General features: G+C 45.3%; 11 protein-coding genes across 32 annotated transcripts in view; all 11 read left to right on the forward strand.

Annotated features, from left to right (window-relative positions):
- The window catches only part of col6a3 (collagen, type VI, alpha 3), a 103,555-nt gene that overhangs the window by 43,277 nt on the left and 36,381 nt on the right, over nt 1-23,897 (forward strand). The window contains exon 1 of one of the 22 annotated variants that reach the window (XM_090215240.1): nt 23,296-23,846. The exons of the other annotated variants lie outside the window; for them this stretch is intronic. Coding sequence (XP_090071366.1) covers nt 23,327-23,846 — 520 coding nt within the window. The 5' untranslated portion in view covers nt 23,296-23,326. Of the gene's footprint in view, nt 1-23,295; nt 23,847-23,897 lie in introns of those variants that run through there. 22 annotated transcript variants of the gene reach the window in all.
- LOC149972774 (collagen alpha-3(VI) chain-like) lies at nt 426-2,761 on the forward strand. The gene is made up of 3 exons (XM_090215260.1): nt 426-1,034; nt 1,328-1,927; nt 2,064-2,761. Exons 1-3 carry the CDS (start codon nt 635-637, stop codon nt 2,690-2,692), a joined length of 1,629 nt encoding a protein of 542 aa, XP_090071386.1. The 5' UTR covers nt 426-634; the 3' UTR covers nt 2,693-2,761.
- On the forward strand, nt 2,630-5,893 carry LOC149972775 (collagen alpha-3(VI) chain-like). Its single transcript, XM_090215257.1, has 5 exons — nt 2,630-2,660; nt 2,768-3,379; nt 3,682-4,281; nt 4,418-5,014; nt 5,122-5,893. Exons 2-5 carry the CDS (start codon nt 2,845-2,847, stop codon nt 5,784-5,786), a joined length of 2,397 nt encoding a protein of 798 aa, XP_090071383.1. The 5' UTR covers nt 2,630-2,660; nt 2,768-2,844; the 3' UTR covers nt 5,787-5,893.
- On the forward strand, nt 6,036-7,400 carry LOC149972776 (collagen alpha-3(VI) chain-like). Its single transcript, XM_090215094.1, has 2 exons — nt 6,036-6,635; nt 6,772-7,400. Exons 1-2 carry the CDS (start codon nt 6,113-6,115, stop codon nt 7,398-7,400), a joined length of 1,152 nt encoding a protein of 383 aa, XP_090071220.1. The 5' UTR covers nt 6,036-6,112.
- Nucleotides 7,476-9,161, forward strand: LOC149972777 (collagen alpha-3(VI) chain-like). Its single transcript, XM_090215262.1, has 2 exons — nt 7,476-8,087; nt 8,390-9,161. The coding sequence occupies exons 1-2, from the start codon at nt 7,553-7,555 to the stop codon at nt 9,028-9,030; spliced, it is 1,176 nt and encodes a 391-aa protein (XP_090071388.1). The 5' UTR covers nt 7,476-7,552; the 3' UTR covers nt 9,031-9,161.
- LOC149972778 (collagen alpha-3(VI) chain-like) lies at nt 9,104-12,177 on the forward strand (the record flags this gene model as incomplete). Its single annotated transcript, XM_090215259.1, has 4 exons — nt 9,104-9,722; nt 9,830-10,441; nt 10,744-11,343; nt 11,480-12,177. Coding segments are annotated over 4 exons (2,460 nt in total), but the record flags the coding sequence as incomplete, so codon positions are not given.
- LOC149972779 (collagen alpha-3(VI) chain-like) lies at nt 12,184-13,869 on the forward strand. The gene is made up of 2 exons (XM_090215264.1): nt 12,184-12,795; nt 13,098-13,869. The coding sequence occupies exons 1-2, from the start codon at nt 12,261-12,263 to the stop codon at nt 13,736-13,738; spliced, it is 1,176 nt and encodes a 391-aa protein (XP_090071390.1). The 5' UTR covers nt 12,184-12,260; the 3' UTR covers nt 13,739-13,869.
- On the forward strand, nt 13,845-16,885 carry LOC149972780 (collagen alpha-3(VI) chain-like). The gene is made up of 4 exons (XM_090215258.1): nt 13,845-14,430; nt 14,538-15,149; nt 15,452-16,051; nt 16,188-16,885. The coding sequence occupies exons 1-4, from the start codon at nt 14,175-14,177 to the stop codon at nt 16,814-16,816; spliced, it is 2,097 nt and encodes a 698-aa protein (XP_090071384.1). The 5' UTR covers nt 13,845-14,174; the 3' UTR covers nt 16,817-16,885.
- Nucleotides 16,892-18,591, forward strand: LOC149972781 (collagen alpha-3(VI) chain-like). Its single transcript, XM_090215261.1, has 2 exons — nt 16,892-17,503; nt 17,806-18,591. Exons 1-2 carry the CDS (start codon nt 16,969-16,971, stop codon nt 18,444-18,446), a joined length of 1,176 nt encoding a protein of 391 aa, XP_090071387.1. The 5' UTR covers nt 16,892-16,968; the 3' UTR covers nt 18,447-18,591.
- Nucleotides 18,291-21,524, forward strand: LOC149972782 (collagen alpha-3(VI) chain-like). Its single transcript, XM_090216392.1, has 5 exons — nt 18,291-18,405; nt 18,542-19,138; nt 19,246-19,857; nt 20,160-20,759; nt 20,896-21,524. Exons 2-5 carry the CDS (start codon nt 18,883-18,885, stop codon nt 21,522-21,524), a joined length of 2,097 nt encoding a protein of 698 aa, XP_090072518.1. The 5' UTR covers nt 18,291-18,405; nt 18,542-18,882.
- On the forward strand, nt 21,650-23,254 carry LOC149972783 (collagen alpha-3(VI) chain-like). Its single transcript, XM_090215263.1, has 2 exons — nt 21,650-22,211; nt 22,514-23,254. Exons 1-2 carry the CDS (start codon nt 21,677-21,679, stop codon nt 23,152-23,154), a joined length of 1,176 nt encoding a protein of 391 aa, XP_090071389.1. The 5' UTR covers nt 21,650-21,676; the 3' UTR covers nt 23,155-23,254.

Consider the following 23,897-nt stretch of genomic DNA (forward strand, 5'->3'; position numbering starts at 1 on the left):
TACTAATAATGCTGCAAGTCGACGTCATGAGGGTGCTGAACAGATCCTAGTGCTTCTGACTGGTGGCAGATCTAGAGATTCGCCTCGAGGTCCTTCCAGGGCCCTCAAGACTTTGGGGGTTGTAACATTTGCTATTGGATCAAGGATGACCGATTTGGAAGAAATGCAATCAATATCATCTCTTCCAAATTATTCTTATTCAGTCCATGATTTTGCAAACCTTCAAAACATCCAGCAAAGTTTGGAGACAAATCTTGCTCAAGTAAGACCACAGGAGGTAACTAGAGTTGGTAAGAAAATATTAAACTTTTATACTGGAAATGTTGATTTACGACTAGAATTATTAATAAAGAACCAGATAGTTTATTGACATAACAGGTCATATGTTTTTACATATATTAATTTTTTTATTGTGTATTGGACAGTGGAAAGTGATGGAAGTAGGAGAGATATCGTGTTTCTTCTGGATGGATCAGATAACACCAGAACAGGATTCCCAGCTATTCAGGAGTTCCTCCACAAAATCATTGAAAATCTCAATGTGGAACAAAAGAATGACAGAGTGGCTGTGGTTCAGTTTAGTGACGGTGCAGTGGCAAACTTTTATTTGAATTCATTTCTGAGAAAGAATGACATGTTGAATTCTGTGAGGGCACTCTCACACAAAGGGGGAAGACCCCTTAATACTGGAGCAGCTCTTAAGTTTGTGAAAGAAAATGTATTCACAAGATCCTCTGGGAGTAGACAATTGGACGGTGTGAAACAAATGCTAATTCTCCTCAGTAGTGGACGGTCAAGAGACAATGTGGATGCACCAGCCTCTGCTCTCAAGGAGCTCGGGGTGTTAGTTTTTGTAATTGGAACAAGGAGCTCTGACAGCAGAGAATTACAGAAGATATCCTATGACCCCAGTTATGCTCTCTCCGTGTCTGAATTTACTGACCTCCCCAACATCCAACAGCAGCTTCTTTCTGCCATGAACACTGCCATTATACAGGAAACAACCATGACACCAACAGTACCAACAATACTTGGTAAGGAAAAGGTCTTGATAATTTCCATTTCCTCTTTTACATTAGCATGGAGTAGTTGACAGCTTTTACATTTTTGGTACATGCCCATAAGGTCTTTCATGTTCTTTTCACTTTATAAATATGTTGCAATTTTCGCAATGGCTCTCCACTCACATATAACCTCTTACTTTGAATAGCTGTTTCAGATAAGGGAAAGGAGTGGCATGCATGTGACAGAAGCAAAAGTGTCCTGTTTTTTCCCTGTGTATACAACATTCAACATTACTCTCTTTTTTTAACCTCATATTCCCTAGTTAAGAGTCGGGCTCTCAAAAGGGATGTTGTGTTCTTACTGGATGGATCTGATGGCACTAGGAGAGTTTTCCCAGCCATGCGTGACTTTGTTCAAAGACTGGTGGAGACACTTAGTGTGGATGAGAACAAAGATCGCGTTGCGGTGGTCCAGTACAGTAGAGATCCAGCCGCCCAATTCTATCTGAACACATACACAACAAAGGGAGAGATTCTCAACACTGTAAGAGGTCTGAGACACAAAGGCGGGAGACCTCTCAACACTGGAGCAGCTCTCCAGTACGTGAGGGACAATGTCTTTACTGCCTCCTCCGGAAGCAGACGCTTGGAAGGCGTTCCACAGCTACTGATTCTGTTGAGTGGTGGAAGGTCCGTTGACAATGTTGACACGCCAGCCTCTGCTCTGAAGGAGCTTGGGGTTTTGGTCTTTGGAATTGGAACAAGGAGCTCTGATAGCAGAGAATTGCAGAGGATATCACATGATCCCAGTTACGCTCTGTCTGTCTCAGACTTTACTGACCTTCCGAGCATCCAGCAGCAACTTCTGTCCTTGGTGGAGGCAGTGGTTATTGATGTTACTCCAGATTCACCAACAGTTTTAGGTATGTGTTATCACTGTGAATTAAGAGTCAGGATGTGTTAGCAAAATGGCCGCAGAGTCTTAGAAACGACTGTATAATTTGGCCAAAAACACCACATTTGATCAGTTTGATTGACATAATCTATTTATTTTCTCAGTTGATCATGACACCGCCAGAAAGGATGTGGTATTCCTTCTGGATGGTTCTGATGGCACAAGGAATGGATTCCCAGCAATGCGTGATTTTGTTCAGAGGGTAGTAGAGAAACTCAATGTGGGAGGAGACAAAGACCGCGTTTCTGTGGTCCAGTACGGTAGAGATCAAGAAGTTCATTTCTATCTGAACACATACACCACGCAGGGCGACATTCTTGACATCGTCAGAGGTCTGAGGCACAGAGGAGGTAGACCCCTCAACACTGGGGCAGCCCTCCAGTATGTAAGGGACAACGTCTTTACTGCCTCCTCAGGAAGCAGAAGCCAAGAGGGTGTCCCTCAGATGCTGATACTGCTGAGTGGTGGGAGGTCCAATGATAATGTTGATATACCAGTTTCTGCCCTCAAAGAGAGTGGGGTCTTGATCTTTGGCATTGGAAACAGAAATTCTAGCAAAGAGGTTCAAAGGATTGCCTCTGACCCCAGTTATTCCCAGTCTGTTTCTGAATTCTCTGATCTCCCCAGCGTCCAGGATAAGTTTTTCTCCTCACTCATTACTGTACACGTTGGCGCCACACCCATTTCCCCAACAGTCATAGGTAAGACCGGATGCATTATCTTGGAAAACTAAAGCAACAAACACATATTTCAGGTTTGATGAAGCAATGTTGACATACGTTTTCTGTTTTGTTTCTGATACTCTTAGTGGACCTAAGCATCGCCAGAAAGGATGTAGTATTCTTGCTGGATAGTTCTGATGGCACTAGGAATGGCTTCACAGAAATGCGTGACTTTGTTCAAAGAGTAGTGGAGAAACTCACTGTAGGGGAGAACAGAGATCGAGTCTCTGTGGTACAGTATAGCAGAGAACCAGAGGTCCACTTCTATCTGAACACTTACACAAGAAAAGAAGAGGTTGTTGACACCGTAAGAGGGCTGAAGCACAAAGGAGGGAGACCCCTCAACACTGGAGCAGCTCTCCAGTATGTCAGGGACTACGTCTTTGCTGCCTCCTCTGGAAGTAGGCGCCTTGAAAGTGTTCCACAGATTCTGATACTGCTAAATGGTGGAAGGTCCTTTGACAATGTAGATAAACCCGCTTCTGCTCTCAAGGAGCTTGGTGTCTTGGTGTTTGGAATTGGAACAAGGAGCTCTGATAGCAGAGAGTTACAGAAGATATCCTATGACCCCAGTTATGCTCTCTCCGTGTCTGAATTCACTGACCTCCCCAACATCCAACAGCAGCTTCTTTCTGGCATGAACACTGCCATTATACAGGACACAACCATGACACCAACACTAATACCAACAATACTAGGTAAGAAACATATGGTTTTGATCTGTTCCATTTCCTCTTTTACATTAGGATAGAGTAGTTGATAGCTTAGAACACTTGTGTAGATTCCCCTGAGGCCTTTCATGTGGTTTCTTTTCATACATCTGTACCAATGTTCCCTATGATATAACTCAGGGCAATGCACAAATTGTCACTTTCTTTGAATAGTTGTTTGTGATAAGTGAAAGGGATGACTTTCATGTGACAGAAGCAGCTTTGTCCTGTTTTCCCTTACCTATGCCACATGTAATATGACTCTTTATCTGAACCTTCACATTCCCTAGTTGAGAGTCAGGCTCCCAGGAGGGATGTTGTGTTCTTGCTGGATGGATCTGATGGCACTAGGAGTGGATTCCCAGCCATGCGTGACTTTGTTCAAAGAGTGGTGGAGACACTCAGTGTGGATGAGAACAAAGATCGCGTTGCGGTGGTCCAGTACAGTAGAGATCCAGCCGCCCAATTCTATCTGAACACATACACAACAAAGGGAGAGATTCTCAACACTGTAAGAGGTCTGAGACACAAAGGCGGGAGACCTCTCAACACTGGAGCAGCTCTCCAGTACGTGAGGGACAATGTCTTTACTGCCTCCTCCGGAAGCAGACGCTTGGAAGGCGTTCCACAGCTACTGATTCTGTTGAGTGGTGGAAGGTCCGTTGACAATGTTGACACGCCAGCCTCTGCTCTGAAGGAGCTTGGGGTTTTGGTCTTTGGAATTGGAATAAGGAGCTCTGATAGCAGAGAATTGCAGAGGATATCACATGATCCCAGTTACGCTCTGTCTGTCTCAGACTTTACTGACCTTCCGAGCATCCAGCAGCAACTTCTGTCCTCGGTGGAGGCAGTGGTTATTGATGTTACTCCAGAATCACCAACAGTTTTAGGTATGTGTTATCACTGTGAATTAAGAGTCAGGATGTGTTAGCAAAATGGCCGCAGAGTCTTAGAAACGACTGTATAATTTGGCCAAAAACACCACATTTGATCAGTTTGATTGACATAATCTATTTATTTTCTCAGTTGATCATGACACCGCCAGAAAGGATGTGGTATTCCTTCTGGATGGTTCTGATGGCACAAGGAATGGATTCCCAGCAATTCGTGATTTTGTTCAGAGAGTAGTAGAGAAACTCAATGTGGGAGGAGACAAAGACCGCGTTTCTGTGGTCCAGTACGGTAGAGATCAAGAAGTTAATTTCTATCTGAACACATACACCACGCAGGGCGACATTCTTGACATCGTCAGAGGTCTGAGGCACAGAGGAGGTAGACCCCTCAACACTGGGGCAGCCCTCCAGTATGTAAGGGACAACGTCTTTACTGCCTCCTCAGGAAGCAGAAGCCAAGAGGGTGTCTCTCAGATGCTGATACTGCTGAGTGGTGGGAGGTCCAATGATAATGTTGATATACCAGTTTCTGCCCTCAAAGCGAGTGGGGTCTTGATCTTTGGCATTGGAAACAGAAATTCTAGCAAAGAGGTTCAAAGGATTGCCTCTGACCCCAGTTATTCCCAGTCTGTTTCTGAATTCTCTGATCTCCCCAGCGTCCAGGATAAGTTTTTCTCCTCACTCATTACTGTACACGTTGGCGCCACACCCATTTCCCCAACAGTCATAGGTAAGACCGGATGCATTATCTTGGAAAACTAAAGCAACAAACACATATTTCAGGTTTGATGAAGCAATGTTGACATACGTTTTCTGTTTTGTTTCTGATACTCTTAGTGGACCTAAGCATCGCCAGAAAGGATGTAGTATTCTTGCTGGATGGTTCTGATGGCACTAGGAATGGCTTCACAGAAATGCGTGACTTTGTTCAAAGAGTAGTGGAGAAACTCACTGTAGGGGAGAACAGAGATCGAGTCTCTGTGGTACAGTATAGCAGAGAACCAGAGGTCCACTTCTATCTGAACACTTACACAAGAAAAGAAGAGGTTGTTGACACCGTAAGAGGGCTGAAGCACAAAGGAGGGAGACCCCTCAACACTGGAGCAGCTCTCCAGTATGTCAGGGACTACGTCTTTGCTGCCTCCTCTGGAAGTAGGCGCCTTGAAAGTGTTCCACAGATTCTGATACTGCTAAATGGTGGAAGGTCCTTTGACAATGTAGATAAACCCGCTTCTGCTCTCAAGGAGCTTGGTGTCTTGGTGTTTGGAATTGGAACAAGGAGCTCTGATAGCAGAGAGTTACAGAAGATATCCTATGACCCCAGTTATGCTCTCTCCGTGTCTGAATTCACTGACCTCCCCAACATCCAACAGCAGCTTCTTTCTGCCATGAACACTGCCATTATACAGGACACAACCATGACACCAACACTAATACCAACAATACTAGGTAAGAAACATATGGTTTTGACCTGTTCCATTTCTTCTTTTACATTAGGATAGAGTAGTTGATAGCTTAGAACACTTGTGTAGATTCCCCTGAGGCCTTTCAAGTGGTTTCTTTTCATACATCTGTACCAATGTTCCCTATGATATAACTCAGGGCAATGCACAAATTGTCACTTTCTTTGAATAGTTGTTTGTGATAAGTGAAAGGGATGACTTTCATGTGACAGAAGCAGCTTTGTCCTGTTTTCCCTTACCTATGCCACATGTAATATGACTCTTTATCTGAACCTTCACATTCCCTAGTTGAGAGTCAGGCTCCTAGGAGGGATGTTGTGTTCTTGCTGGATGGATCTGATGGCACTAGGAGTGGATTCCCAGCCATGCGTGACTTTGTTCAAAGAGTGGTGGAGACACTCAGTGTGGATGAGAACAAAGATCGCGTTGCGGTGGTCCAGTACAGTAGAGATCCAGCCGCCCAATTCTATCTGAACACATACACAACAAAGGGAGATATTCTCAACACTGTAAGAGGTCTGAGACACAAAGGCGGGAGACCTCTCAACACTGGAGCAGCTCTCCAGTACGCGAGGGACAATGTCTTTACTGCCTCCTCCGGAAGCAGACGCTTGGAAGGCGTTCCACAGCTACTGATTCTGTTGAGTGGTGGAAGGTCCGTTGACAATGTTGACACGCCAGCCTCTGCTCTGAAGGAGCTTGGGGTTTTGGTCTTTGGAATTGGAACAAGGAGCTCTGATAGCAGAGAATTGCAGAGGATATCACATGATCCCAGTTACGCTCTGTCTGTCTCAGACTTTACTGACCTTCCGAGCATCCAGCAGCAACTTCTGTCCTCGGTGGAGGCAGTGGTTATTGATGTTACTCCAGAATCACCAACAGTTTTAGGTATGTGTTATCACTGTGAATTAAGAGTCAGGATGTGTTAGCAAAATGGCCGCAGAGTCTTAGAAACGACTGTATAATTTGGCCAAAAACACCACATTTGATCAGTTTGATTGACATAATCTATTTATTTTCTCAGTTGATCATGACACCGCCAGAAAGGATGTGGTATTCCTTCTGGATGGTTCTGATGGCACAAGGAATGGATTCCCAGCAATTCGTGATTTTGTTCAGAGAGTAGTAGAGAAACTCAATGTGGGAGGAGACAAAGACCGCGTTTCTGTGGTCCAGTACGGTAGAGATCAAGAAGTTCATTTCTATCTGAATACATACACCACGCAGGGCGACATTCTTGACACCGTCAGAGGTCTGAGGCACAGAGGAGGTAGACCCCTCAACACTGGGGCAGCCCTCCAGTATGTAAGGGACAACGTCTTTACTGCCTCCTCAGGAAGCAGAAGCCAAGAGGGTGTCCCTCAGATGCTGATACTGCTGAGTGGTGGGAGGTCCAATGATAATGTTGATATACCAGTTTCTGCCCTCAAAGAGAGTGGGGTCTTGATCTTTGGCATTGGAAACAGAAATTCTAGCAAAGAGGTTCAAAGGATTGCCTCTGACCCCAGTTATTCCCAGTCTGTTTCTGAATTCTCTGATCTCCCCAGCGTCCAGGATAAGTTTTTCTCCTCACTCATTACTGTACACGTTGGCGCCACACCCATTTCCCCAACAGTCATAGGTAAGACTGGATGCATTATCTTGGAAAACTAAAGCAACAAACACATATTTCAGGTTTGATGAAGCAATGTTGACATACGTTTTCTGTTTTGTTTCTGATACTCTTAGTGGACCTAAGCATCGCCAGAAAGGATGTAGTATTCTTGCTGGATGGTTCTGATGGCACTAGGAATGGCTTCACAGAAATGCGTGACTTTGTTCAAAGAGTAGTGGAGAAACTCACTGTAGGGGAGAACAGAGATCGAGTCTCTGTGGTACAGTATAGCAGAGAACCAGAGGTCCACTTCTATCTGAACACTTACACAAGAAAAGAAGAGGTTGTTGACACCGTAAGAGGGCTGAAGCACAAAGGAGGGAGACCCCTCAACACTGGAGCAGCTCTCCAGTATGTCAGGGACTACGTCTTTGCTGCCTCCTCTGGAAGTAGGCGCCTTGAAAGTGTTCCACAGATTCTGATACTGCTAAATGGTGGAAGGTCCATTGACAATGTAGATAAACCCGCTTCTGCTCTCAAGGAGCTTGGTGTCTTGGTGTTTGGAATTGGAACAAGGAGCTCTGATAGCAGAGAGTTACAGAAGATATCCTATGACCCCAGTTATGCTCTCTCCGTGTCTGAATTCACTGACCTCCCCAACATCCAACAGCAGCTTCTTTCTGCCATGAACACTGCCATTATACAGGACACAACCATGACACCAACACTAATACCAACAATACTAGGTAAGAAACATATGGTTTTGATCTGTTCCATTTCCTCTTTTACATTAGGATAGAGTAGTTGATAGCTTAGAACACTTGTGTAGATTCCCCTGAGGCCTTTCATGTGGTTTCTTTTCATACATCTGTACCAATGTTCCCTATGATATAACTCAGGGCAATGCACAAATTGTCACTTTCTTTGAATAGTTGTTTGTGATAAGTGAAAGGGATGACTTTCATGTGACAGAAGCAGCTTTGTCCTGTTTTCCCTTACCTATGCCACATGTAATATGACTCTTTATCTGAACCTTCACATTCCCTAGTTGAGAGTCAGGCTCCCAGGAGGGATGTTGTGTTCTTGCTGGATGGATCTGATGGCACTAGGAGTGGATTCCCAGCCATGCGTGACTTTGTTCAAAGAGTGGTGGAGACACTCAGTGTGGATGAGAACAAAGATCGCGTTGCGGTGGTCCAGTACAGTAGAGATCCAGCCGCCCAATTCTATCTGAACACATACACAACAAAGGGAGAGATTCTCAACACTGTAAGAGGTCTGAGACACAAAGGCGGGAGACCTCTCAACACTGGAGCAGCTCTCCAGTACGTGAGGGACAATGTCTTTACTGCCTCCTCCGGAAGCAGACGCTTGGAAGGCGTTCCACAGCTACTGATTCTGTTGAGTGGTGGAAGGTCCGTTGACAATGTTGACACGCCAGCCTCTGCTCTGAAGGAGCTTGGGGTTTTGGTCTTTGGAATTGGAACAAGGAGCTCTGATAGCAGAGAATTGCAGAAGATATCACATGATCCCAGTTACGCTCTGTCTGTCTCAGACTTTACTGACCTTCCGAGCATCCAGCAGCAACTTCTGTCCTCGGTGGAGGCAGTGGTTATTGATGTTACTCCAGAATCACCAACAGTTTTAGGTATGTGTTATCACTGTGAATTAAGAGTCAGGATGTGTTAGCAAAATGGCCGCAGAGTCTTAGAAACGACTGTATAATTTGGCCAAAAACACCACATTTGATCAGTTTGATTGACATAATCTATTTATTTTCTCAGTTGATCATGACACCGCCAGAAAGGATGTGGTATTCCTTCTGGATGGTTCTGATGGCACAAGGAATGGATTCCCAGCAATTCGTGATTTTGTTCAGAGAGTAGTAGAGAAACTCAATGTGGGAGGAGACAAAGACCGCGTTTCTGTGGTCCAGTACGGTAGAGATCAAGAAGTTCATTTCTATCTGAACACATACACCACGCAGGGCGACATTCTTGACATCGTCAGAGGTCTGAGGCACAGAGGAGGTAGACCCCTCAACACTGGGGCAGCCCTCCAGTATGTAAGGGACAACGTCTTTACTGCCTCCTCAGGAAGCAGAAGCCAAGAGGGTGTCCCTCAGATCCTGATACTGCTGAGTGGTGGGAGGTCCAATGATAATGTTGATATACCAGTTTCTGCCCTCAAAGAGAGTGGGGTCTTGATCTTTGGCATTGGAAACAGAAATTCTAGCAAAGAGGTTCAAAGGATTGCCTCTGACCCCAGTTATTCCCAGTCTGTTTCTGAATTCTCTGATCTCCCCAGCGTCCAGGATAAGTTTTTCTCCTCACTCATTACTGTACACGTTGGCGCCACACCCATTTCCCCAACAGTCATAGGTAAGACCGGATGCATTATCTTGGAAAACTAAAGCAACAAACACATATTTCAGGTTTGATGAAGCAATGTTGACATACGTTTTCTGTTTTGTTTCTGATACTCTTAGTGGACCTAAGCATCGCCAGAAAGGATGTAGTATTCTTGCTGGATGGTTCTGATGGCACTAGGAATGGCTTCACAGAAATGCGTGACTTTGTTCAAAGAGTAGTGGAGAAACTCACTGTAGGGGAGAACAGAGATCGAGTCTCTGTGGTACAGTATAGCAGAGAACCAGAGGTCCACTTCTATCTGAACACTTACACAAGAAAAGAAGAGGTTGTTGACACTGTAAGAGGGCTGAAGCACAAAGGAGGGAGACCCCTCAACACTGGAGTAGCTCTCCAGTATGTCAGGGACTACGTCTTTGCTGCCTCCTCTGGAAGTAGGCGCCTTGAAAGTGTTCCACAGATTCTGATACTGCTAAGTGGTGGAAGGTCCTTTGACAATGTAGATAAACCCGCTTCTGCTCTCAAGGAGCTTGGTGTCTTGGTGTTTGGAATTGGAACAAGGAGCTCTGATAGCAGAGAGTTACAGAAAATATCCTATGACCCCAGTTATGCTCTCTCCGTGTCTGAATTCACTGACCTCCCCAACATCCAACAGCAGCTTCTTTCTGCCATGAACACTGCCGTTATACAGGACACAACCATGACACCAACACTAATACCAACAATACTAGGTAAGAAACATATGGTTTTGATCTGTTCCATTTCCTCTTTTACATTAGTATAGAGTAGTTGATAGCTTAGAACACTTGTGTAGATTCCCCTGAGGCCTTTCATGTGGTTTCTTTTCATACATCTGTACCAATGTTCCCTATGATATAACTCAGGGAAATGCACAAATTGTCACTTTCTTTGAATAGTTGTTTGTGATAAGTGAAAGGGATGACTTTCATGTGACAGAAGCAGCTTTGTCCTGTTTTCCCTTACCTATGCCACATGTAATATGACTCTTTATCTGAACCTTCACATTCCCTAGTTGAGAGTCAGGCTCCCAGGAGGGATGTTGTGTTCTTGCTGGATGGATCTGATGGCACTAGGAGTGGATTCCCAGCCATGCGTGACTTTGTTCAAAGAGTGGTGGAGACACTCAGTGTGGATGAGAACAAAGATCGCGTTGCGGTGGTCCAGTACAGTAGAGATCCAGCCGCCCAATTCTATCTGAACACATACACAACAAAGGGAGAGATTCTCAACACTGTAAGAGGTCTGAGACACAAAGGCGGGAGACCTCTCAACACTGGAGCAGCTCTCCAGTACGTGAGGGACAATGTCTTTACTGCCTCCTCCGGAAGCAGACGCTTGGAAGGCGTTCCACAGCTACTGATTCTGTTGAGTGGTGGAAGGTCCGTTGACAATGTTGACACGCCAGCCTCTGCTCTGAAGGAGCTTGGGGTTTTGGTCTTTGGAATTGGAACAAGGAGCTCTGATAGCAGAGAATTGCAGAAGATATCACATGATCCCAGTTACGCTCTGTCTGTCTCAGACTTTACTGACCTTCCGAGCATCCAGCAGCAACTTCTGTCCTCGGTGGAGGCAGTGGTTATTGATGTTACTCCAGAATCACCAACAGTTTTAGGTATGTGTTATCACTGTGAATTAAGAGTCAGGATGTGTTAGCAAAATGGCCGCAGAGTCTTAGAAACGACTGTATAATTTGGCCAAAAACACCACATTTGATCAGTTTGATTGACATAATCTATTTATTTTCTCAGTTGATCATGACACCGCCAGAAAGGATGTGGTATTCCTTCTGGATGGTTCTGATGGCACAAGGAATGGATTCCCAGCAATTCGTGATTTTGTTCAGAGAGTAGTAGAGAAACTCAATGTGGGAGGAGACAAAGACCGCGTTTCTGTGGTCCAGTACGGTAGAGATCAAGAAGTTCATTTCTATCTGAACACATACACCACGCAGGGCCTCATTCTTGACATCGTCAGAGGTCTGAGGCACAGAGGAGGTAGACCCCTCAACACTGGGGCAGCCCTCCAGTATGTAAGGGACAACGTCTTTACTGCCTCCTCAGGAAGCAGAAGCCAAGAGGGTGTCCCTCAGATCCTGATACTGCTGAGTGGTGGGAGGTCCAATGATAATGTTGATATACCAGTTTCTGCCCTCAAAGAGAGTGGGGTCTTGATCTTTGGCATTGGAAACAGAAATTCTAGCAAAGAGGTTCAAAGGATTGCCTCTGACCCCAGTTATTCCCAGTCTGTTTCTGAATTCTCTGATCTCCCCAGCGTCCAGGATAAGTTTTTCTCCTCACTCATTACTGTACACGTTGGCGCCACACCCATTTCCCCAACAGTCATAGGTAAGACCGGATGCATTATCTTGGAAAACTAAAGCAACAAACACATATTTCAGGTTTGATGAAGCAATGTTGACATACGTTTTCTGTTTTGTTTCTGATACTCTTAGTGGACCTAAGCATCGCCAGAAAGGATGTAGTATTCTTGCTGGATGGTTCTGATGGCACTAGGAATGGCTTCACAGAAATGCGTGACTTTGTTCAAAGAGTAGTGGAGAAACTCACTGTAGGGGAGAACAGAGATCGAGTCTCTGTGGTACAGTATAGCAGAGAACCAGAGGTCCACTTTTATCTGAACACTTACACAAGAAAAGAAGAGGTTGTTGACACTGTAAGAGGGCTGAAGCACAAAGGAGGGAGACCCCTCAACACTGGAGTAGCTCTCCAGTATGTCAGGGACTACGTCTTTGCTGCCTCCTCTGGAAGTAGGCGCCTTGAAAGTGTTCCACAGATTCTGATACTGCTAAGTGGTGGAAGGTCCTTTGACAATGTAGATAAACCCGCTTCTGCTCTCAAGGAGCTTGGTGTCTTGGTGTTTGGAATTGGAACAAGGAGCTCTGATAGCAGAGAGTTACAGAAAATATCCTATGACCCCAGTTATGCTCTCTCCGTGTCTGAATTCACTGACCTCCCCAACATCCAACAGCAGCTTCTTTCTGCCATGAACACTGCCGTTATACAGGACACAACCATGACACCAACACTAATACCAACAATACTAGGTAAGAAACATATGGTTTTGATCTGTTCCATTTCCTCTTTTACATTAGTATAGAGTAGTTGATAGCTTAGAACACTTGTGTAGATTCCCCTGAGGCCTTTCATGTGGTTTCTTTTCATACATCTGTACCAATGTTCCCTATGATATAACTCAGGGAAATGCACAAATTGTCACTTTCTTTGAATAGTTGTTTGTGATAAGTGAAAGGGATGACTTTCATGTGACAGAAGCAGCTTTGTCCTGTTTTCCCTTACCTATGCCACATGTAATATGACTCTTTATCTGAACCTTCACATTCCCTAGTTGAGAGTCAGGCTCCCAGGAGGGATGTTGTGTTCTTGCTGGATGGATCTGATGGCACTAGGAGTGGATTCCCAGCCATGCGTGACTTTGTTCAAAGAGTGGTGGAGACACTCAGTGTGGATGAGAACAAAGATCGCGTTGCGGTGGTCCAGTACAGTAGAGATCCAGCCGCCCAATTCTATCTGAACACATACACAACAAAGGGAGAGATTCTCAACACTGTAAGAGGTCTGAGACACAAAGGCGGGAGACCTCTCAACACTGGAGCAGCTCTCCAGTACGTGAGGGACAATGTCTTTACTGCCTCCTCCGGAAGCAGACGCTTGGAAGGCGTTCCACAGCTACTGATTCTGTTGAGTGGTGGAAGGTCCGTTGACAATGTTGACACGCCAGCCTCTGCTCTGAAGGAGCTTGGGGTTTTGGTCTTTGGAATTGGAACAAGGAGCTCTGATAGCAGAGAATTGCAGAAGATATCACATGATCCCAGTTACGCTCTGTCTGTCTCAGACTTTACTGACCTTCCGAGCATCCAGCGGCAACTTCTGTCCTCGGTGGAGGCAGTGGTTATTGATGTTACTCCAGAATCACCAACAGTTTTAGGTATGTGTTATCACTGTGAATTAAGAGTCAGGATGTGTTAGCAAAATGGCCGCAGAGTCTTAGAAACGACTGTATAATTTGGCCAAAAACACCACATTTGATCAGTTTGATTGACATAATCTATTTATTTTCTCAGTTGATCATGACACCGCCAGAAAGGATGTGGTATTCCTTCTGGATGGTTCTGATGGCACAAGGAATGGATTCCCATCAATTTGTGATTTTGTTCAGAGAGTAGTAGAGAAACTCAATGTGGGAGGAGACAAAGACCGCGTTTCTGTGGTCCAGTACGGTAGAGATCAAGAAGTTCATTTCTATCTGAACACATACACCACGCAGGGCGACATTCTTGACATCGTCAGAGGTCTGAGGCACAGAGGAGGTAGACCCCTCAACACTGGGGCAGCCCTCCAGTATGTAAGGGACAACGTCTTTACTGCCTCCTCAGGAAGCAGAAGCCAAGAGGGTGTCCCTCAGATGCTGATACTGCTGAGTGGTGGGAGGTCCAATGATAATGTTGATATACCAGTTTCTGCCCTCAAAGAGAGTGGGGTCTTGATCTTTGGCATTGGAAACAGAAATTCTAGCAAAGAGGTTCAAAGGATTGCCTCTGACCCCAGTTATTCCCAGTCTGTTTCTGAATTCTCTGATCTCCCCAGCGTCCAGGATAAGTTTTTCTCCTCACTCATTACTGTACACGTTGGCGCCACACCCATTTCCCCAACAGTCATAGGTAAGACCGGATGCATTATCTTGGAAAACTAAAGCAACAAACACATATTTCAGGTTTGATGAAGCAATGTTGACATACGTTTTCTGTTTTGTTTCTGATACTCTTAGTGGACCTAAGCATCGCCAGAAAGGATGTAGTATTCTTGCTGGATGGTTCTGATGGCACTAGGAATGGCTTCACAGAAATGCGTGACTTTGTTCAAAGAGTAGTGGAGAAACTCACTGTAGGGGAGAACAGAGATCGAGTCTCTGTGGTACAGTATAGCAGAGAACCAGAGGTCCACTTCTATCTGAACACTTACACAAGAAAAGAAGAGGTTGTTGACACCGTAAGAGGGCTGAAGCACAAAGGAGGGAGACCCCTCAACACTGGAGCAGCTCTCCAGTATGTCAGGGACTACGTCTTTGCTGCCTCCTCTGGAAGTAGGCGCCTTGAAAGTGTTCCACAGATTCTGATACTGCTAAATGGTGGAAGGTCCTTTGACAATGTAGATAAACCCGCTTCTGCTCTCAAGGAGCTTGGTGTCTTGGTGTTTGGAATTGGAACAAGGAGCTCTGATAGCAGAGAGTTACAGAAGATATCCTATGACCCCAGTTATGCTCTCTCCGTGTCTGAATTCACTGACCTCCCCAACATCCAACAGCAGCTTCTTTCTGCCATGAACACTGCCATTATACAGGACACAACCATGACACCAACACTAATACCAACAATACTAGGTAAGAAACATATGGTTTTGATCTGTTCCATTTCCTCTTTTACATTAGGATAGAGTAGTTGATAGCTTAGAACACTTGTGTAGATTCCCCTGAGGCCTTTCATGTGGTTTCTTTTCATACATCTGTACCAATGTTCCCTATGATATAACTCAGTGCAATGCACAAATTGTCACTTTCTTTGAATAGTTGTTTGTGATAAGTGAAAGGGATGACTTTCATGTGACAGAAGCAGCTTTGTCCTGTTTTCCCTTACCTATGCCACATGTAATATGACTCTTTATCTGAACCTTCACATTCCCTAGTTGAGAGTCAGGCTCCCAGGAGGGATGTTGTGTTCTTGCTGGATGGATCTGATGGCACTAGGAGTGGATTCCCAGCCATGCGTGACTTTGTTCAAAGAGTGGTGGAGACACTCAGTGTGGATGAGAACAAAGATCGCGTTGCGGTGGTCCAGTACAGTAGAGATCCAGCCGCCCAATTCTATCTGAACACATACACAACAAAGGGAGAGATTCTCAACACTGTAAGAGGTCTGAGACACAAAGGCGGGAGACCTCTCAACACTGGAGCAGCTCTCCAGTACGTGAGGGACAATGTCTTTACTGCCTCCTCCGGAAGCAGACGCTTGGAAGGCGTTCCACAGCTACTGATTCTGTTGAGTGGTGGAAGGTCCGTTGACAATGTTGACACGCCAGCCTCTGCTCTGAAGGAGCTTGGGGTTTTGGTCTTTGGAATTGGAACAAGGAGCTCTGATAGCAGAGAATTGCAGAAGATATCACATGATCCCAGTTACGCTCTGTCTGTCTCAGACTTTACTGACCTTCCGAGCATCCAGCAGCAACTTCTGTCCTCGGTGGAGGCAGTGGTTATTGATGTTACTCCAGAATCACCAACAGTTTTAGGTATGTGTTATCACTGTGAATTAAGAGTCAGGATGTGTTAGCAAAATGGCCGCAGAGTCTTAGAAACGACTGTATAATTTGGCCAAAAACACCACATTTGATCAGTTTGATTGACATAATCTATTTATTTTCTCAGTTGATCATGACACCGCCAGAAAGGATGTGGTATTCCTTCTGGATGGTTCTGATGGCACAAGGAATGGATTCCCAGCAATTCGTGATTTTGTTCAGAGAGTAGTAGAGAAACTCAATGTGGGAGGAGACAAAGACCGCGTTTCTGTGGTCCAGTACGGTAGAGATCAAGAAGTTCATTTCTATCTGAACACATACACCACGCAGGGCGACATTCTTGACATCGTCAGAGGTCTGAGGCACAGAGGAGGTAGACCCCTCAACACTGGGGCAGCCCTCCAGTATGTAAGGGACAACGTCTTTACTGCCTCCTCAGGAAGCAGAAGCCAAGAGGGTGTCCCTCAGATCCTGATACTGCTGAGTGGTGGGAGGTCCAATGATAATGTTGATATACCAGTTTCTGCCCTCAAAGAGAGTGGGGTCTTGATCTTTGGCATTGGAAACAGAAATTCTAGCAAAGAGGTTCAAAGGATTGCCTCTGACCCCAGTTATTCCCAGTCTGTTTCTGAATTCTCTGATCTCCCCAGCGTCCAGGATAAGTTTTTCTCCTCACTCATTACTGTACACGTTGGCGCCACACCCATTTCCCCAACAGTCATAGGTAAGACCGGATGCATTATCTTGGAAAACTAAAGCAACAAACACATATTTCAGGTTTGATGAAGCAATGTTGACATACGTTTTCTGTTTTGTTTCTGATACTCTTAGTGGACCTAAGCATCGCCAGAAAGGATGTAGTATTCTTGCTGGATGGTTCTGATGGCACTAGGAATGGCTTCACAGAAATGCGTGACTTTGTTCAAAGAGTAGTGGAGAAACTCACTGTAGGGGAGAACAGAGATCGAGTCTCTGTGGTACAGTATAGCAGAGAACCAGAGGTCCACTTCTATCTGAACACTTACACAAGAAAAGAAGAGGTTGTTGACACTGTAAGAGGGCTGAAGCACAAAGGAAGGAGACCCCTCAACACTGGAGTAGCTCTCCAGTATGTCAGGGACTACGTCTTTGCTGCCTCCTCTGGAAGTAGGCGCCTTGAAAGTGTTCCACAGATTCTGATACTGCTAAGTGGTGGAAGGTCCTTTGACAATGTAGATAAACCCGCTTCTGCTCTCAAGGAGCTTGGTGTCTTGGTGTTTGGAATTGGAACAAGGAGCTCTGATAGCAGAGAGTTACAGAAAATATCCTATGACCCCAGTTATGCTCTCTCCGTGTCTGAATTCACTGACCTCCCCAACATCCAACAGCAGCTTCTTTCTGCCATGAACACTGCCGTTATACAGGACACAACCATGACACCAACACTAATACCAACAATACTAGGTAAGAAACATATGGTTTTGATCTGTTCCATTTCCTCTTTTACATTAGTATAGAGTAGTTGATAGCTTAGAACACTTGTGTAGATTCCCCTGAGGCCTTTCATGTGGTTTCTTTTCATACATCTGTACCAATGTTCCCTATGATATAACTCAGGGAAATGCACAAATTGTCACTTTCTTTGAATAGTTGTTTGTGATAAGTGAAAGGGATGACTTTCATGTGACAGAAGCAGCTTTGTCCTGTTTTCCCTTACCTATGCCACATGTAATATGACTCTTTATCTGAACCTTCACATTCCCTAGTTGAGAGTCAGGCTCCCAGGAGGGATGTTGTGTTCTTGCTGGATGGATCTGATGGCACTAGGAGTGGATTCCCAGCCATGCGTGACTTTGTTCAAAGAGTGGTGGAGACACTCAGTGTGGATGAGAACAAAGATCGCGTTGCGGTGGTCCAGTACAGTAGAGATCCAGCCGCCCAATTCTATCTGAACACATACACAACAAAGGGAGAGATTCTCAACACTGTAAGAGGTCTGAGACACAAAGGCGGGAGACCTCTCAACACTGGAGCAGCTCTCCAGTACGTGAGGGACAATGTCTTTACTGCCTCCTCCGGAAGCAGACGCTTGGAAGGCGTTCCACAGCTACTGATTCTGTTGAGTGGTGGAAGGTCCGTTGACAATGTTGACACGCCAGCCTCTGCTCTGAAGGAGCTTGGGGTTTTGGTCTTTGGAATTGGAACAAGGAGCTCTGATAGCAGAGAATTGCAGAGGATATCACATGATCCCAGTTACGCTCTGTCTGTCTCAGACTTTACTGACCTTCCGAGCATCCAGCAGCAACTTCTGTCCTCGGTGGAGGCAGTGGTTATTGATGTTACTCCAGAATCACCAACAGTTTTAGGTATGTGTTATCACTGTGAATTAAGAGTCAGGATGTGTTAGCAAAATGGCCGCAGAGTCTTAGAAACGACTGTATAATTTGGCCAAAAACACCACATTTGATCAGTTTGATTGACATAATCTATTTATTTTCTCAGTTGATCATGACACCGCCAGAAAGGATGTGGTATTCCTTCTGGATGGTTCTGATGGCACAAGGAATGGATTCCCAGCAATTCGTGATTTTGTTCAGAGAGTAGTAGAGAAACTCAATGTGGGAGGAGACAAAGACCGCGTTTCTGTGGTCCAGTACGGTAGAGATCAAGAAGTTCATTTCTATCTGAACACATACACCACGCAGGGCGACATTCTTGACATCGTCAGAGGTCTGAGGCACAGAGGAGGTAGACCCCTCAACACTGGGGCAGCCCTCCAGTATGTAAGGGACAACGTCTTTACTGCCTCCTCAGGAAGCAGAAGCCAAGAGGGTGTCCCTCAGATGCTGATACTGCTGAGTGGTGGGAGGTCCAATGATAATGTTGATATACCAGTTTCTGCCCTCAAAGAGAGTGGGGTCTTGATCTTTGGCATTGGAAACAGAAATTCTAGCAAAGAGGTTCAAAGGATTGCCTCTGACCCCAGTTATTCCCAGTCTGTTTCTGAATTCTCTGATCTCCCCAGCGTCCAGGATAAGTTTTTCTCCTCACTCATTACTGTACACGTTGGCGCCACACCCATTTCCCCAACAGTCATAGGTAAGACTGGATGCATTATCTTGGAAAACTAAAGCAACAAACACATATTTCAGGTTTGATGAAGCAATGTTGACATACGTTTTCTGTTTTGTTTCTGATACTCTTAGTGGACCTAAGCATCGCCAGAAAGGATGTAGTATTCTTGCTGGATGGTTCTGATGGCACTAGGAATGGCTTCCCAGAAATGCGTGACTTTGTTCAAAGAGTAGTGGAGAAACTCACTGTAGAGGAGAACAGAGATCGAGTCTCTGTGGTACAGTATAGCAGAGAACCAGAGGTCCACTTCTATCTGAACACTTACACAAGAAAAGAAGAGGTTGTTGACACCGTAAGAGGGCTGAAGCACAAAGGAGGGAGACCCCTCAACACTGGAGTAGCTCTCCAGTATGTCAGGGACTACGTCTTTGCTGCCTCCTCTGGAAGTAGGCGCCTTGAAAGTGTTCCACAGATTCTGATACTGCTAAGTGGTGGAAGGTCCTTTGACAATGTAGATAAACCCGCTTCTGCTCTCAAGGAGCTTGGTGTCTTGGTGTTTGGAATTGGAACAAGGAGCTCTGATAGCAGAGAGTTACAGAAGATATCCTATGACCCCAGTTATGCTCTCTCCGTGTCTGAATTCACTGACCTCCCCAACATCCAACAGCAGCTTCTTTCTGCCATGAACACTGCCGTTATACAGGACACAACCATGACACCAACACTAATACCAACAATACTAGGTAAGAAACATATGGTTTTGATCTGTTCCATTTCCTCTTTTACATTAGGATAGAGTAGTTGATAGCTTAGAACACTTGTGTAGATTCCCCTGAGGCCTTTCATGTGGTTTCTTTTCATACATCTGTACCAATGTTCCCTATGATATAACTCAGGGCAATGCACAAATTGTCACTTTCTTTGAATAGTTGTTTGTGATAAGTGAAAGGGATGACTTTCATGTGACAGAAGCAGCTTTGTCCTGTTTTCCCTTACCTATGCCACATGTAATATGACTCTTTATCTGAACCTTCACATTCCCTAGTTGAGAGTCAGGCTCCCAGGAGGGATGTTGTGTTCTTGCTGGATGGATCTGATGGCACTAGGAGTGGATTCCCAGCCATGCGTGACTTTGTTCAAAGAGTGGTGGAGACACTCAGTGTGGATGAGAACAAAGATCACGTTGCGGTGGTCCAGTACAGTAGAGATCCAGCCGCCCAATTCTATCTGAACACATACACAACAAAGGGAGAGATTCTCAACACTGTAAGAGGTCTGAGACACAAAGGCGGGAGACCTCTCAACACTGGAGCAGCTCTCCAGTACGTGAGGGACAATGTCTTTACTGCCTCCTCCGGAAGCAGACGCTTGGAAGGCGTTCCACAGCTACTGATTCTGTTGAGTGGTGGAAGGTCCGTTGACAATGTTGACACGCCAGCCTCTGCTCTGAAGGAGCTTGGGGTTTTGGTCTTTGGAATTGGAACAAGGAGCTCTGATAGCAGAGAATTGCAGAGGATATCACATGATCCCAGTTACGCTCTGTCTGTCTCAGACTTTACTGACCTTCCGAGCATCCAGCAGCAACTTCTGTCCTCGGTGGAGGCAGTGGTTATTGATGTTACTCCAGAATCACCAACAGTTTTAGGTATGTGTTATCACTGTGAATTAAGAGTCAGGATGTGTTAGCAAAATGGCCGCAGAGTCTTAGAAACGACTGTATAATTTGGCCAAAAACACCACATTTGATCAGTTTGATTGACATAATCTATTTATTTTCTCAGTTGATCATGACACCGCCAGAAAGGATGTGGTATTCCTTCTGGATGGTTCTGATGGCACAAGGAATGGATTCCCAGCAATTCGTGATTTTGTTCAGAGAGTAGTAGAGAAACTCAATGTGGGAGGAGACAAAGACCGCGTTTCTGTGGTCCAGTACGGTAGAGATCAAGAAGTTCATTTCTATCTGAACACATACACCACGCAGGGCGACATTCTTGACATCGTCAGAGGTCTGAGGCACAGAGGAGGTAGACCCCTCAACACTGGGGCAGCCCTCCAGTATGTAAGGGACAACGTCTTTACTGCCTCCTCAGGAAGCAGAAGCCAAGAGGGTGTCCCTCAGATGCTGATACTGCTGAGTGGTGGGAGGTCCAATGATAATGTTGATATACCAGTTTCTGCCCTCAAAGAGAGTGGGGTCTTGATCTTTGGCATTGGAAACAGAAATTCTAGCAAAGAGGTTCAAAGGATTGCCTCTGACCCCAGTTATTCCCAGTCTGTTTCTGAATTCTCTGATCTCCCCAGCGTCCAGGATAAGTTTTTCTCCTCACTCATTACTGTACACGTTGGCGCCACACCCATTTCCCCAACAGTCATAGGTAAGACTGGATGCATTATCTTGGAAAACTAAAGCAACAAACACATATTTCAGGTTTGATGAAGCAATGTTGACATACGTTTTCTGTTTTGTTTCTGATACTCTTAGTGGACCTAAGCATCGCCAGAAAGGATGTAGTATTCTTGCTGGATGGTTCTGATGGCACTAGGAATGGCTTCCCAGAAATGCGTGACTTTGTTCAAAGAGTAGTGGAGAAACTCACTGTAGAGGAGAACAGAGATCGAGTCTCTGTGGTACAGTATAGCAGAGAACCAGAGGTCCACTTCTATCTGAACACTTACACAAGAAAAGAAGAGGTTGTTGACACCGTAAGAGGGCTGAAGCACAAAGGAGGGAGACCCCTCAACACTGGAGCAGCTCTCCAGTATGTCAGGGACTACGTCTTTGCTGCCTCCTCTGGAAGTAGGCGCCTTGAAAGTGTTCCACAGATTCTGATACTGCTAAATGGTGGAAGGTCCTTTGACAATGTAGATAAACCCGCTTCTGCTCTCAAGGAGCTTGGTGTCTTGGTGTTTGGAATTGGAACAAGGAGCTCTGATAGCAGAGAGTTACAGAAGATATCCTATGACCCCAGTTATGCTCTCTCCGTGTCTGAATTCACTGACCTCCCCAACATCCAACAGCAGCTTCTTTCTGCCATGAACACTGCCGTTATACAGGACACAACCATGACACCAACACTAATACCAACAATACTAGGTAAGAAAAATATGGTTTTGATCTGTTCCATTTCCTCTTTTACATTAGGATAGAGTAGTTGATAGCTTAGAACACTTGTGTAGATTCCCCTGAGGCCTTTCATGTGGTTTCTTTTCATACATCTGTACCAATGTTCCCTATGATATAACTCAGGGCAATGCACAAATTGTCACTTTCTTTGAATAGTTGTTTGTGATAAGTGAAAGGGATGACTTTCATGTGACAGAAGCAGCTTTGTCCTGTTTTCCCTTACCTATGCCACATGTAATATGACTCTTTATCTGAACCTTCACATTCCCTAGTTGAGAGTCAGGCTCCCAGGAGGGATGTTGTGTTCTTGCTGGATGGATCTGATGGCACTAGGAGTGGATTCCCTGCCATGCGTGACTTTGTTCAAAGAGTGGTGGAGACACTCAGTGTGGATGAGAACAAAGATCGCGTTGCAGTGGTCCAGTACAGCAGAGATCCAGCCGCCCAATTCTATCTGAACACATACACAACAAAGGGAGAGATTCTCAACACTGTAAGAGGTCTGAGACACAAAGGCGGGAGACCTCTCAACACTGGAGCAGCTCTCCAGTACGTGAGGGACAATGTCTTTACTGCCTCCTCCGGAAGCAGACGCTTGGAAGGCGTTCCACAGCTACTGATTCTGTTGAGTGGTGGAAGGTCCGTTGACAATGTTGACACGCCAGCCTCTGCTCTGAAGGAGCTTGGGGTTTTGGTCTTTGGAATTGGAACAAGGAGCTCTGATAGCAGAGAATTGCAGAGGATATCACATGATCCCAGTTACGCTCTGTCTGTCTCAGACTTTACTGACCTTCCGAGCATCCAGCAGCAACTTCTGTCCTCGGTGGAGGCAGTGGTTATTGATGTTACTCCAGAATCACCAACAGTTTTAGGTATGTGTTATCACTGTGAATTAAGAGTCAGGATGTGTTAGCAAAATGGCCGCAGAGTCTTAGAAACGACTGTATAATTTGGCCAAAAACACCACATTTGATCAGTTTGATTGACATAATCTATTTATTTTCTCAGTTGATCATGACACCGCCAGAAAGGATGTGGTATTCCTTCTGGATGGTTCTGATGGCACAAGGAATGGATTCCCAGCAATGCGTGATTTTGTTCAGAGAGTAGTAGAAAAACTCAATGTGGGAGGAGACAAAGACCGTGTTTCTGTGGTCCAGTACGGTAGAGATCAAGAAGTTAATTTCTATCTGAACACATACACCACGAAGGGCGACATTCTTGACATCGTCAGAGGTCTGAGGCACAGAGGAGGTAGACCCCTCAACACTGGGGCAGCCCTCCAGTATGTAAGGGACAACGTCTTTACTGCCTCCTCAGGAAGCAGAAGCCAAGAGGGTGTCCCTCAGATGCTGATACTGCTGAGTGGTGGGAGGTCCAATGATAATGTTGATATACCAGTTTCTGCCCTCAAAGAGAGTGGGGTCTTGATCTTTGGCATTGGAAACAGAAATTCTAGCAAAGAGGTTCAAAGGATTGCCTCTGACCCCAGTTATTCCCAGTCTGTTTCTGAATTCTCTGATCTCCTCAGCGTCCAGGATAAGTTTTTCTCCTCACTCATTACTGTACACGTTGGCGCCACACCCATTTCCCCAACAGTCATAGGTAAGACCGGATGCATTATCTTGGAAAACTAAAGCAACAAACACATATTTC

The sequence above is a fragment of the Oncorhynchus mykiss genome, chromosome 22, assembly GCF_057628025.1.
Source record: "Oncorhynchus mykiss isolate SJ-2025 chromosome 22, ASM5762802v1, whole genome shotgun sequence".
Taxonomy (NCBI): Eukaryota; Metazoa; Chordata; class Actinopteri; order Salmoniformes; family Salmonidae; genus Oncorhynchus; species Oncorhynchus mykiss.